Raw genomic sequence first — 14,093 nt, forward strand, 5'->3', positions numbered from 1 at the left:
CTGACAAGAGCACAATGAACTCTGATGGGTTGGTGAGGATCCAGGAAAGCAATTGTAGAAAGAAGCCTCATAATCAGATGGAGGAAGAACATTTCAGGCAGATGAGGAAATGGCATAAGTATAAGAACAGAGATAGTAAAAGTAAGTGTGGGTCCAGTTGGTGAATAGCTTGCTATGCTATAAACAGAAGTTATATGGAAATGGTGTGAAGTAGCTATGGGAAAGAAAGAATTGTTCAAAGGTGAAAGAAAAAAAGGGTAGGACTTGTTTGTGAAATATCATACTAATGAATTTATGCTTTGGTCTATAGTCAGTAGGGACCATAGTTTGGGTAAAAGTAATAAATAACTAGACTATAGCAATGGATAGAAATTTGTAGAAAATTAAATATATAGGTTAGAAGGGAATTGGCTAATGCTGTTCTGTGGTACAAAGGGTGAGAGACATTGGAGCCAAGAATGGCATAAAATTTCAAAAAATATATATAAATATAGGCAAAATATAGATATGACGCTATCATCCAAGATAAGAAATGAAGGCAATAATTGGGGAAACACATGATCATGATTTGGAACATAAGTTGATACATCTGAAGGATCTCATAAACAAATAAAAACAATGAACTAAAAACAGGGATCAAGTATGGAGATAAAGATTTGGAAATTACCATTTTGAAGATGGTAGTTGAAGCCAGAAAAGTAGATAAAACCACTTAGCTGGTGAAAAAGAGAAGACAGAGTAGACCACCTAAAAATGATAGTAAGATTAAAAAAAAAAAAAAAGAAATCCAGTTCAGGTAGAGAATAATATACAAATAGAGAACCAGCAGGATCAAATCAGTGACATTAGACAAAAGAGTTGAAAGAAAGAAGGTGTCCTAAATATGGTGAAATGTTACAGAAAGGACAAGTACGTTAGTGACTGGGGAGAAAAATGGAATTTTACACCATATCCTAGATAGATTTTTCTTATCAATATCCCTTCTTCTATAATATGTTTATTATGATCTCCAGGTGGCAGACATATAATGTTAAGTTTTTCACATATCTTGATTTACTCTTTTATTTTAAGCTATCAATAATTGTTCTAAACAAAAGTCCTTTCTAAATGGTTAATGGTACTTAACTTCCCTCTTCATCTACAGATGGGGCCATTATTAAACAGCCATCACTCAGAGTTAATGTAATAGTAGTAGAAAACTTTCACAAAGCATATATCATTCTTTTAATCTTTTCATTATTTTTATGTCAGGATATATAAATACCTGGCTATGAGTGATAATGTTATATATATACATATATATGTATATATACACACACGTGGGTGTATATACACACACGTAAAGAATGGTAGTGTCTTAATATTTTAAAAGACAGTGATATTTGATGTATTGTGTGCTCAAATCCCATTAGATTAAACTCCATGAGATTAAGGATCGTGTCCTGCACTTCGTCTAGTAAATGGCATGTAGAAGGGTCACATGAGTGTTTTTTAAATAAATAAACGAGGCAGCAGAAACAAAGAATGGTATGGTAAGAGAGGTGAAGGAATAAGAGAAAGAAAGGGATTACATTGGAGGATAAGGCTCATATGGATAATTTAAATTAACATGTACTGCTACTAAATAATTGAAAGTTCAATAAAAACCTCATTAATTATAACTCCCTATTTATCTTCCATGGGATTATTCAGTTTGAGGTGGGCTGATATTTTACCTTTGCACTATTTATGAAGTTTCGTTTTGCTGAGTAAACTAATAAGATAAAATTATGTCAAAAAGTTCATTTAAAACCACTCATGAAACACACTTTTTAAGGACTTCAAGCTTAAATTATTAAATGAAAATGAATGCTGCAAATTATTCATGCCATTTTTTTACTAAAGTTGATTAAAAAATATCTCTCTTTAGAAAAACAAACATATCTAAATGCAAACTATGCCCTGTCTTTCATAGGATCATAGAGCGGTCTTTGGATTTCCTTTAGTTCAGCATCCTACTGTAATTACCACCACATCACCACCACTCTTACCAGCATCATTATGAGATTTATTGCTATTAGCCTCATCATCAATGTCATTGATGTAGTATCTCTGGTCTGGCAGGCATTCGACAGTTCACAACATCTCTGTGAAGTAGATGCTATTTAAGTTTTTTAGAAGTGTTAACTAATCCTTTGGAGATTAAGGTATTTAAGATGACATAATTATTAAGTGGCAAAAACAAAATTTTAATGTATTTCTATGTTGACTGCCCCAAATGCGTCCAAAAAGCCTATTGATAAACACAATTAAGTTTATGAGACCTACTGCAGTGAGGAAGAATAGCATCCTGACTAAGTGTTTTAGTTTCCTAGGGCTGCCATAACAAAGCACCATAGATGGAGTATGCAGACATCTATTGTTCAGTGTGGTATCAGAGGTGGTGTCCTGGGATGTGTGACCAAAAAATCTGTCCCAAGCCTCTTGCCTAGCTTCTGGTGGTTTTCTGGCAATCTTTGGAGTTCCTTGGCTTGTAGACTCATCACTCCAATTTCTGCCCTCATGTTCACATGGTTTTCTCCCTGTGTGCACATCTGTCTCCAAATTTTCTCCTTCTGGAAGGACACTAGTCATATTGTATTAGGGACCCACTCCATTTCAGTATCACCTCATTCTAGATTAGGTAGCTACATCTGCAATGATCTATTTCCAAATAAGATCAGATTCTGAGATATTGAAGGTTAGAACTTCAATATATGAATTATTCAACCCATAACACTGAGTCTTAGTAGACTCTCCAAATGGGGAAATTAAGGAAGGATACTTATGATATTTTAGCCTGGTTGTGTGGTTTTATGTTAAGCCTTAAAAAGTGGAATACTGGTTGGAATTGGGCAGAGTTTCTGACTGATTAGTTTTAGATTGGAGGGCAAAATGAGGAGAGGAACATAAAACAGTTATAAATAAGTTATAAATAAGCTGTTTGTCTCAATAGATAAGCTGTTTGATTCACAATTTTATTATCCAAAAGTGGGTATATACTGGAGAAAACAGCTAAATTACTTTTGTTTGATCACAGTATTGTTCAAAATAGGGGATGAAGAGTATGCCTGATTACAGCATTGTTTAACTTCTAGGGAATTGCTAATATGTTGGTTTTAGTCCTCATCTGTATGACTTCAGAGTCCATCAACTACATCATCCTAACTTTCTTTCTCATCATTGATATATCCCAAAGTAGTCTCTGCTACTGCTGGATTGCTCTAATAAATAGCTTTATTAAATAATTCTAATAGAATTCAGTTTAAATTTGTTACCCTGTTGTAGTCATTGCTGGTTAGATTTGGTTGTCTCTTTCTTCCCTACAATACCCTTCAGAAAGATTATCTATCATTCAATAGTCTACATATGTACATATCCTGTCCCAATTCTTCTATTTTCTAGACAAATCCTAGTTACTTCAGGTTTTCAAGTAAAAGCTATATTTATATGGTAAGTAATAATCATTTCATGGGATGTTAAGAATGTTGATAACTGCAAGATTATTATTTTGGATAGTGTCTTAGTCCTTTTGGACTACTGCAACAAAGTATCACAGACTGAGTGGCATAAAAAGCAACAGAATATAATTTCTCACAGTTCTGGAGGTAGGAAGTCCAAGATCAGGGTGCCAACATGATGGAGTGAGGACTCGTTTCCATGATTGCAAACTTCTTGTTGTGTCTTCACATAAAGGAGGGTGCTGGGGAGTTCTGTGAGGCCTCTTTTATAAGGGCACTAATCCCAATTACAAGGATGAATCTCTCACGACCTAATCACCTCCCAAAGGCCCCACCTCCTAATATGATTACTTTGGACATTAGGATTTCAATACAGGAATTTTAGATGAGCATGAATATTTAGACCATAGTAGATGATAACATTGTCAGCATCCTGTGTCTTCTTACACCCTGAAATTTGTTTAACCTGGAAGTACAAAATGACTAAAGTTTTTCTGATTAAAAAAAGTAAGTTTCTCTGATTTCAACCATCTAAACACCAAGGTTCTGATACAGCCAGCATGCTATCATTTTATTGGAAGCATGTGGAGCCATAAGACCAGTCTATCCAAAATATCTTACTATTGCTTTGAAGTGAGTTTTGCAATATTTAAAATGTCATGCATACGTTTGCCTAGGCTTTTTTAGATGGTAGTCATGTTTATCAAAAACATTCCATCCTTCCAGCCTTAAAACGTAAAATTTAATATATAAATCAGAGAAGAGGTTTCACTATAGGTTTTGTCATCAAGATATCTTGCTTTACATATAAGCCTGCATTTGAGAAAAGGGAGGGCTGCAAAGAATTATCTCCTCTAAATAAAAAAAAAAAAAATTCTTTTGTAAATAAAAATAAGAGTTATAGAATTCTACTCATTTTAATTTATAAGTGTTCTGCAGTTGGTTAATTAGATCAGAATGAAGGCCAACAATCAACAGAAAACTTAAAGCAATTTAGAGTCCTTTTGAATCTTTAAAGAAAATCCAATAAGCACTTGAAAAACAAAATCAATGAAGAGTTTTAAATGTTTCTTTTCTGATTTTCTGCAGGGTCCAAGTTTTCTCTCTGAGGCACTTTTCCCTAAACGTGCAACAAAAATTGAAGAAATGGATCCTTTTTTCAACCTTCATGAAACCATTACCAAGGTAGGCGATAACTGCATTCATGAGCAAGTTGGGAAAGTTTTGGGGGTTTTTTGTTGGCAGATGGAGAAAAGGAAAATAACCAATCAAGAGAAATTGTATATTTTCATTTATAATAAATACTTGAAAAGATTTTAAGTACCTCCCATTACTTTACTAAGGAGTAAGGATGATATACTACTTAATCAAGATCATACAAAGCAATAGCATGATTTGTATTCAAAATCAATCCTTAATAAAACAATTAGGTTTTTTTTTTTTCCTTCATCTGGAAGTAGATTTGTAGTATACTCTCAAGTACACCCTTTGATTAAGGGCAGTATAAAATGCATCTTTGAATTTATGTATCTTCAATGTTTTGTTTCAATATTTAAGATACTTGGTTGTTTGTGGTGGTACTTTTTAGTTGTAGTAAAAGAAAAATGGCTCCTTAAAAGAAATAAAAAGACTGCATTTATAATAAATGTTTTTACACTGTGATGGTCATTCCTATATTTTTACTTAAAACTCTTAGCTGTGCACTTATAATATGGAGAAAATTAAATTGTACAGTATAGAGTAAATAAATTTAATGTTCTGACATCATATGACATCATACGAATTTTTACATTTACCAACTATTTGTTTAACCTGTCATAACCTCCCTTTGGGGGTAGAGTTTATAGAGAATATTGACATTTCAGCACATTTAAAATAATACATATTTATATATGCTTAGTTGAAAGATTGAATCATTCTTAAATCTTCTTAGTGAAATTTTACAAGGCTATTTTTCTCCTTCAGAAAGAGGAAATGTGATATAATGAACTGAAGTCAATAAGTGGCAATAGAATGAACTCAGAATACAGACTAGGATTCTAGGTCTACCCTAACTTTTTTTTTTTTTAAACTGTGAATGTATTTTTTCTGAACTTTTGAAATAGAGGAGTTTGGACCACATTTTACTTAAAATTTTCCTAAGCTCAAAATATCTGAATCTTAACTACATTTATACCTCTTTGCTTTGTAATTTATTTCACTTCCTTAATTTAGTTTCTAATGTACCCATCCTTTATATCCATTTTTATTTGGATATAGCAACAGAGAAGTGGCCCCCAAATAATAGTTCCTTAGTATTCAAAATATTAACTATATTCTTAATTATTGTAGAGATGATAGATTGATAGGTAAAAATAGATATCTATATATATCTATATACCTATTTAAATGAGTATATGCATCTGCATACGTTTAGATGAAAGCGATTTTGTGTGCATGTGTGTGCATTCATTCAAATATTCTGAATACTTAAAATCTAGGTTTATTTACTTATTTTTAAGTGAAGCATTAGAGGATTTTAGGGCAATGGAATAGTAATATTTTCTCCATTTTTTTTCTGCTTTCCTCTGGATCAGAGAATTCATTGATTTTTGTAGAATGAATAATTTGAGACCCTATTGATATCAGGTGTATAACGAGAGGTGTAAACACACACTGATTCTTGCTGCATGATGTCTTGGACACACCACAACTCCTAAGAACATGTTGGGAAGCAGGGATGGGGGCAAGAAGGAAGTAGGGGAACATGAAACATAACCTGAACATATATATGAGGTCAGTACTTAGTGTGAAACACAGAAAATCAGAGACTGTTTGAGAGAATACACAAATTTGTGCACAGATATTACCACAGGGTCTATATTTATTTTCAAATTTATTTCATATGTAAGCAGATATTAGCCCATTAAATGGATGTTAGAAAAAATTCTGTCTATGAAGAAATAAAACATGCCTAAGTGCCAAAGTAAGTGACTTCTGACACTTTTTATGACCAAATATATTTATCTAATGTTGGTACTCTTTCCCCAATCATCATGTTTACCTATGGTAACACCTCATGTTGGAGATATAGGCCGGGGAAAGAAATTGTGCTTCAGAAGTTCAATCTTAGTGTACCAATAGGAGAAACTGGGGAATCATGAAAAGAAGTACTTAATAAATACTTTAATAAATACTTTAAGGTCAAATTTTCATTGATCAACAACAAAATAAAAATATAAATATGGTGGAGGTGACTAGGCACATGACTAGGAAATATGGAGTGTAGATTTTACAACCTTGGCTACCAACTTGTTATTTTATTAAGTAAAACTGTATTTTATTTTCTATACCAAAAAGGAGGACACTAGTAATGGCTTTCCTCACTAGTGAGACTGAAAGATGATGTATACATTTTCACTAGAAATGCAATATGGATGTAATTGAAGTATAATTATTAACACATTAAAAAATATGAGTACTGATGTCTTCAGATAGACTCTTACCTGCATTTTCTGAATTTAGTTTTCACTTTAAAGAAAAAAAGAAGTTAGATATGAAAGCATATGATTAAACTGCTTAATTAAATGCTGATAAGCATGTTTCAGTAAGAATAGTAGTGGTATTATCATAGTGTGTCATGTATTTAGTACACTCATGTTTCACAGAGCAGTGTGATATTATATAAATAGCAATGGACTTTGAATAAAAAGATCCAGTTTGGTATAAATTCTGTCACTGTGAATTCTGAAAACCTGATGTGAAGTAAGAGAAATGCTTTGGAAAATGATAAAACACAATTACTGATATTACACCAATTATAAAACATTTTTAAAAATCTGTATTAATTGAAATATTGAAGATTCTAGTTATTTCTCCCAATAAAAGTTTGAATTCAATACACAGCATTATAACACATCACATATTTATTTAACCTAATTAAATAAATATAAGAAGCATATACATCTAATACAAATGATCATGTAATGTAATCTATTATCCTTTACAAGTGAGTAACCTTGTATTTCTGGACCTTTGTTATAGATCCAAATATGATTTATGTAAAAGTAAATTAGTTTCCAAGCATTAAAATGTTAAGAATTTATCAACGGTGTTTTTTTTCTGAATTAAAAAAATGAAAATAAAGAAACTGCACTCATACATGGGATAGGAGCTATGAGTCCTAGTATGTAGCTCTCCAATGCTGTCCTGCAGTTCTTTAAAAATATTTTTTTTACAAAGTATGAATTTATCCTGGCTTTTGTCTTTTTGATATAAAGCATGGAACCTAAGAAAGTAATGAATGAGGCTCAATATTGATGCTAAAAGGTGTAATTCATCATTGCTTCAATGACAGTCATGTGGTACCATATAAAGTTGCCAAAGGGCAACACATACTGCATCGATGTTGAAGATGTTTTCTTATCTTCTATAATTACCTTTAAAAATAGCATTTTTTTATTATTAAAGAGGCAAAACTAATTTCTCCAAAGACTACACATGCATGAAATACCAATATAAATCTTAGCTGCTTAATCCTTTAATAAGTGAATAAAAATCTCCATGGATTTATGTTTTGAAATAGGCTTATTTCTCCTTATCTACCTAGGAATTGTCTAGTTATGCTTCTAAATCTTCAACATATAGCTCATAAATTGTTATTAGTAATCTAAGTATTCTAGTAGCCTATTATAAGCCAAGGATGAAGCAAAACACTTGAAATATAAAAACAATACGTGAGAATGGGTCCAAGGGAGTAAACAGGTAAGGAAATCATTCTAATATAACATACTCAAAGAGTTGATAGTGATATAAACAAGTTATGAGAATAAAGATGATGGAGTTCATGCTTCTGACTCAGAGATTTGAAGAATACACCAGAAAGGTGACATTTGAAGAATTTAAGAAATATTAACTTTATCTTAATGTCAATGAGCTTCCCTTGACAGTTCTTTAAAAAGCAGGCTGTTGGTGGTATTGGGTGAGAAATGATGATATGTATTTTGAATAACAAAAGACAGATTTAAGAGACATTTTTAGGTTTCAACAACAGGATATATGATATACTGGATATAGGGTATGAAGCAGAGTGAAGAGTAAAGGACAATTTGAATAGCTCCACTTTGGGCAAAGTTGATATTATTGAATTAACCAAATTAGGTGTTGGGCTGAAGAAAGTGATAGAGTCTAACCTTGGACATGTGTAATTTTGGATACTTAGCACATCTAGACAAATATGTCATAGGAGCAGTTGGATACATGAGGTTGGAGCTCAGGAAGAAATAGAATCCAATGCATTAGCTGATGTAATAACCACTTGTCACATGTGGCTTAAACTAAAAAAATAAATTAAATAGAACTAGAATTTAACTTCCTCAATATCATTAGCCACAATTCTCATGGTTAGTAACCACATATGGGCAGGGGCTACTGCATGGGATAGCACAGATTATAGAACATTTTCATCATTACCAATAGTGCAGATGATGTTACCCTGACAATATTCATGCAGAGAAGCAAGAGTGACAGGGAGAGGATAAAAGACCCAGGGCAGAATGGTTTATGGGCTCCACAGGAAAAGATACATTATAAGAAAGAGGAAGCGTTCAAAAGCATATCCTCCCACAACCTCACACCATCGAGATGGTTACTATTAAAAACAAAACAAAACAAAACAAAAAACAGAAGATAACAAGTGTTGACAAGGATGTGGAGAAATTGAAACCCTTGCGCACTGTGGGAATATAAAATGGTACAATTGTCGTGGAAAACAATGGCAGTTCCTCAAAAAATTAAAAATAGAATTATCACATGATCTACCAATTCCACTTCTGGGTATATACCCCACAGAATTCAAAGTGGAGTCTTGGAAACATATTTGTACATCCATGTTGATAACAGCATTATTCCCAGTAGCTAAAATGTGGAAACATCCCAAGTGACCATAGATAGATAAATGGATAAGTAAAATGGGGTATATATATACAGTGGAATATCGTTCAGCCTTAAAAATGAAGGAAATCCTGACATGGGCTACAGTGTGGATGAAATTTGAGGACATCATGCTAAGTGAAATAAGCCAATCACAAAATGACAAATACTATATGATTCCATATATATGATGTACTTAAAATAATCGAGACCAAGGAGAAAGAAAATACAATGGAGATTGGGGTTGGAATGGGGAATTTTTGTTTAGTGGGTATAGAGTTTCAGTTTTACATCTTGTAAGTTACCCAAGGTATAAGAGTTATAGAGATGATATTGGTCCTGTTTACAGATTATCAATGTATTTCATACCACTGAACTATACACTTAAAAATGGTTGACGGTAAACTTCATGTTATGTGTATTTTACAACAATATTTAAAAATTCAGAAAAAAAATATATTTACCCAATCAACTGGTCATCCACTGTAACTTCTGAACCACTTATTTGGAATTTGAGAATTCTTTTTTCTCTTCATCTATGCCTGATCCTCAGTTCTTTGCCATTATCCATAAAGAGTTCACATGACTTGTTAACCATTTCTTTGGCCTACTTTTTTTTAAAGATTTTATTTTTTTATTTTGAGAGAGAGAGAGCAAGCACAGACGGTGGAGGTGGGGGGAGGGCAGAGGCAGGGGAGAAGCAGACTCCTGGCTGAGCAGGGAGGCTGACAAGGGGCTTGATCCTGGGACCCTGAGATCATGACCTGAGCCAAAGGCAGATGATTAACCGACTGAGCCACCCAGGCACCCCTGGTCTACTTTTAACTGATGTAACATCCTGTATTTTTTTTATATCTTTTTGGATTTAATATATCTTGTTAGCATTTTCTTGACAAAATTTTGCCATAACACATGCTCAATAAATGATGACTCATAACCGTATTTTAAACAAAACACTATAGCTATGTTGAGAAGGAAAAGACTTTTATTTTTTTCATTTATTATTTTTTTTAATTTTATTATGTTATGTTAGTCACTATAACATACATCATTAGTTTTTGATGTGGTGATCCACAATCCATGGTTTTCATATAACACAGTGCTCCATGCAGTACCTGCCCTCCTTAATACCCATCACCGGGCTAACCAATCCCCCCTCCCCCTCCCCTCTAAAACCCTGTTTGTTTCTCAGAGTCCACAGTCTCTCATGATTCATCCCTCCCTCCGATTCCCGACCCCTTCATTTTTCCCTTCCTTCTCCTAATGTCCTCCATGCTATTCCTTATGTTCCACAAAGAAGTGAAACCATATAATTGACTTTCTCTGCTTGACTTATTTCACTTGGCATAATCTCCTCCAGTCCCATCCATGTTGATGTAAAAGTTGGGTATTCATCCTTTCTGATGGCTGAGTAATATTCCATTGTATATATGGACCACATCTTCTTTATCCATTCATCTGTTGAAGGGCATCTCAGCTCTTTCCACAGTTTGGCTATTGCAGACATTGCTGCTATGAACACTGGGGTGCATATGGTCCTTCTTTTCACTACATCTGTGTCTTTGGGATAAATACCCAGGAGTACAATTGCTGGGTCATAGGGTAGTTCTATTTTTAACTTTTGAGGAACCTTCACACTGTTTTCCAAAGTGGCTGTACCAACTTGCATTCCCACCAACAGTTCCCCTCTCTCCACAACCACTCCAAAATTTGTTGTTTCTTTCCCTGTCTATTTTTGCCATTCTAACTGGTGTAAGGTGGTATCTCAATGTGGTTTTGATTTGAATTTCCCTGATGGCTAATGATGATGAACATTTTTTCATGTGTCTGTTAGCCATTTGTATGTCTTCTTTGGAGAAGTGTCTGTTCATGTCTTCTGCCCATTTTTTGACTTATTTGTTTTTTGGGTGTTGAGTTTGAGTTTGAGAAGTTCTTTATAGATCTTGGATACCAGCCCTTTATCTGTAGTGTCATTTGCAAATATCTTCTCCCATTCTGTGGGTTGCCTCTTTGTTTTGTTGACTGATTCCTTTGCTGTGCAGAAACTTTTTATCTTGATGAAGTCCCCAAAGTTCATTTGCTTTTGTCTCACTAGCTTTTGGAGATGTATCTTGAAAGAAGTTGCTGTGGCCAGTGTCAAAGAGGTTACTGCCTATGTTCTTCTCTAGGATTTTGATGTATTCCTGTCTCACATTGAGGTCTTTCATCCATTTTGAGTTTATCTTTGTGTATGGTGTTAGAGAATGGTCAAGTTTCATTCTTCTGCATGTGGCTGTCCAATTTTCCCAGCACCATTTAGTGAAGAGACTGTCTTTTTTTCCATTGCATGTTTTTTCCTGCTTTGTCAAAGATTATTTGACCATAGAGTTGAGGGTACATATCTGGGTTCTCTATTCTGTTCCATTGGTCCATATGTCTGTTTTTGTGCCAGTACCATGCTGTATTGCTGTATTGGTGATCAATGCTTTGTAATATAGCTTGAAATCGGACGTGATGCCCCTGGCTTTGTTTTTCTTTTTCAACATTTCCTTGGCGATTCGGGGTCTTTTCTGATTCCATACAAATTTTAAAATTGTTTGTTCCAGCACTTTGAAAAATGTCATTGGAATTTTGATCAGGTTGGCATTGAAGGTATAGATTGCTCTGGGTAGCATAGACATTTTAACAATGTTTATTCTTCCGATCCATGAGCATGGGATGTTTTTCCATCTTTTTGTGTCTTCTTCAATTTCTTTCATGAGTGTTCTGTAGTTCCTAGAGTATAGATCCTTTACCTCTTAGGTTAGGTTTATTCTGAGGTATCTTATCGTTTTTGGTGCTATTGTAAATGGAATCGTTTCTCTAATTTCTCTTTCTACAGTTGCACTGTTAGTATATAAGAAAGCAATTGATTTCTGTGCATTGATTTTGTATCCTGCCACATTACTGAATTGCTGTATGAGTTCTAGTAATTTGGGGGTGGAGTCTTTTGGGTTTTCCACATAAAGTATCATGTCGTCTGCGAAAAGAGAGAGTTTGACTTCTTCTTTGCCAGTTTGACCTTTTATTTCTTTTTGTTGTCTGATTGCTGTTGCTAGGACTTCTAGTACTATGTTGAACAACAGTGGTGAGAGTGGGCATCCTTGACGTGTTCCTGATCTTAAGGGAAAGGCTCTCAGCTTTTCCCCATTGAGGATGATATTTGCTGTGGGTTTTTCACAGATGGATTTTATGAGCTTGAGGAATATTCCCTCTATCCCTATACTCTGGAGAGTTTTAATCAGGAAAGGATGTTGTATTTTGTCAAATGCTTTTTCTGCATCAATTGAGAGGACCATATGGTTCTTCTCCCTCCTCTTATTATTGTGTTCTATCACATTGATTGATTTGTGAATGATGAACCACCCTTGCATCCCGGGGATAAATCCCACTTGGTCGTGGTGGATGATCCTTTTAATGTATTGTTGGATCCTATTAGCTAAGATTTTGTTGAGGATTTTGGAATCCATATTCATCAGGGATATCAGTCTGAAATTCTCCTTTTCGATGGGGTCTTTGCCTGGTTTGGGGATTAAGGTAATGCTGGCCTCATAGAATGAGTTTGGAAGTTTTCCTTCTGTTTCTATTTTTTGAAACAGCTTTGGGAGAATAGGTATTATTTCTTCTTTGAATGTTTGGTAGAATTCCCCAGGGAATCCATCAGGCCCTGGACTCTTGTTTTTTGGGAGGTTTTTGATCACTGCTTCAATCTCGTTCCTGATTATTGGCCTATTCAGGTTGTCAATTTCTTCCTGTTTCAGTCTTGGCAGCTTATAGGTTTCCAGGAAGGCCTCCATTTCATCCAGATTGCTCAGTTTATTGGCATATGGTTGTTGATAATAATTTCTTTTTTTTTTTTAAAGATTTTGTTTATTTGACAGAGAGAGACACAGCGAGAGAGGGAACACAAGCAGGGGGAGTGGGAGAGGGAGAAGCAGGCTTCCCGCTGAGCAGGGAGTCCGATGTGGGACTTGATCCCAGGACCCTGGGATCATGACCTGAGCCGAAGGCAGACGCTTAACGACTGAGCCACCCAGGCGCCCGATAATAATTTCTAATAATTGTTTCTATTTCCTTGGTGTTAGTCGTGATCTCTCCCCTTTCATTCATAATTTTATTAATTTGGGTGCTTTCTCTTTTCTTTTGGATAAGTCTGGCCAGTGGTTTATCGATCTTATTAATTCTTTCAAAGAACCAACTTCTAGTTTCATTGATCTGATCTATTGTGTTTCTGGTTTCTAATTCATTGATCTCTGCTCTAGTTTTAATTATTTCCTCTTCTAATGTGTGGCTTATGCATCATTTGTTGCTTTTTCTCTAGTTCTTTAAGGTGTAGAGTTAGTTGGTGAATTCGGGATTTTTCTATTTTTTTTTGAGTGAGGCTTAGATGGCTATGTATTTCCCCCTTAGGACTGCCCTTGCAGTATCCCATAGGTTTTGGACTGATGTGTTTTCGTTCTCATTGATTTCCAAGAATTGTTTCAGTTCTTCTTTGATTTCCTTGTTGACCCAAACATTCTTGAGCAGAGTGGTCTTTAGCTTCCAGTGTTTGAATTTCTGCCAAATTTTTTCTTGTGATTGAGTTCCAGTTTTAAAGCATTGTGGTCTGAGAATATGCAGGAAATAGTCTCAGTCTTTTGGTATCAGTTGAAACCTGATTTGTGACCCAGTATGTGGTCTATTCTG

General features: G+C 34.5%; 1 protein-coding gene across 1 annotated transcript in view; it reads left to right on the forward strand.

The window, feature by feature from the left end:
* The window catches only part of NAALADL2 (N-acetylated alpha-linked acidic dipeptidase like 2), a gene marked incomplete at its 5' end in the record, with an annotated part of 857,615 nt that overhangs the window by 681,343 nt on the left and 162,179 nt on the right, over positions 1-14,093 (forward strand). The window contains one exon of the mRNA XM_034988848.1: positions 4,569-4,664. Within this exon, the coding sequence (XP_034844739.1) occupies positions 4,569-4,664 (96 nt within the window). The remainder of the gene's footprint in view (positions 1-4,568; positions 4,665-14,093) is intronic.

This window comes from Mirounga leonina, unplaced genomic scaffold, assembly GCF_011800145.1.
Source record: "Mirounga leonina isolate KUSES-001 unplaced genomic scaffold, KU_Mleo_1.0 Mir_115, whole genome shotgun sequence".
NCBI lineage: Eukaryota > Metazoa > Chordata > Mammalia > Carnivora > Phocidae > Mirounga > Mirounga leonina.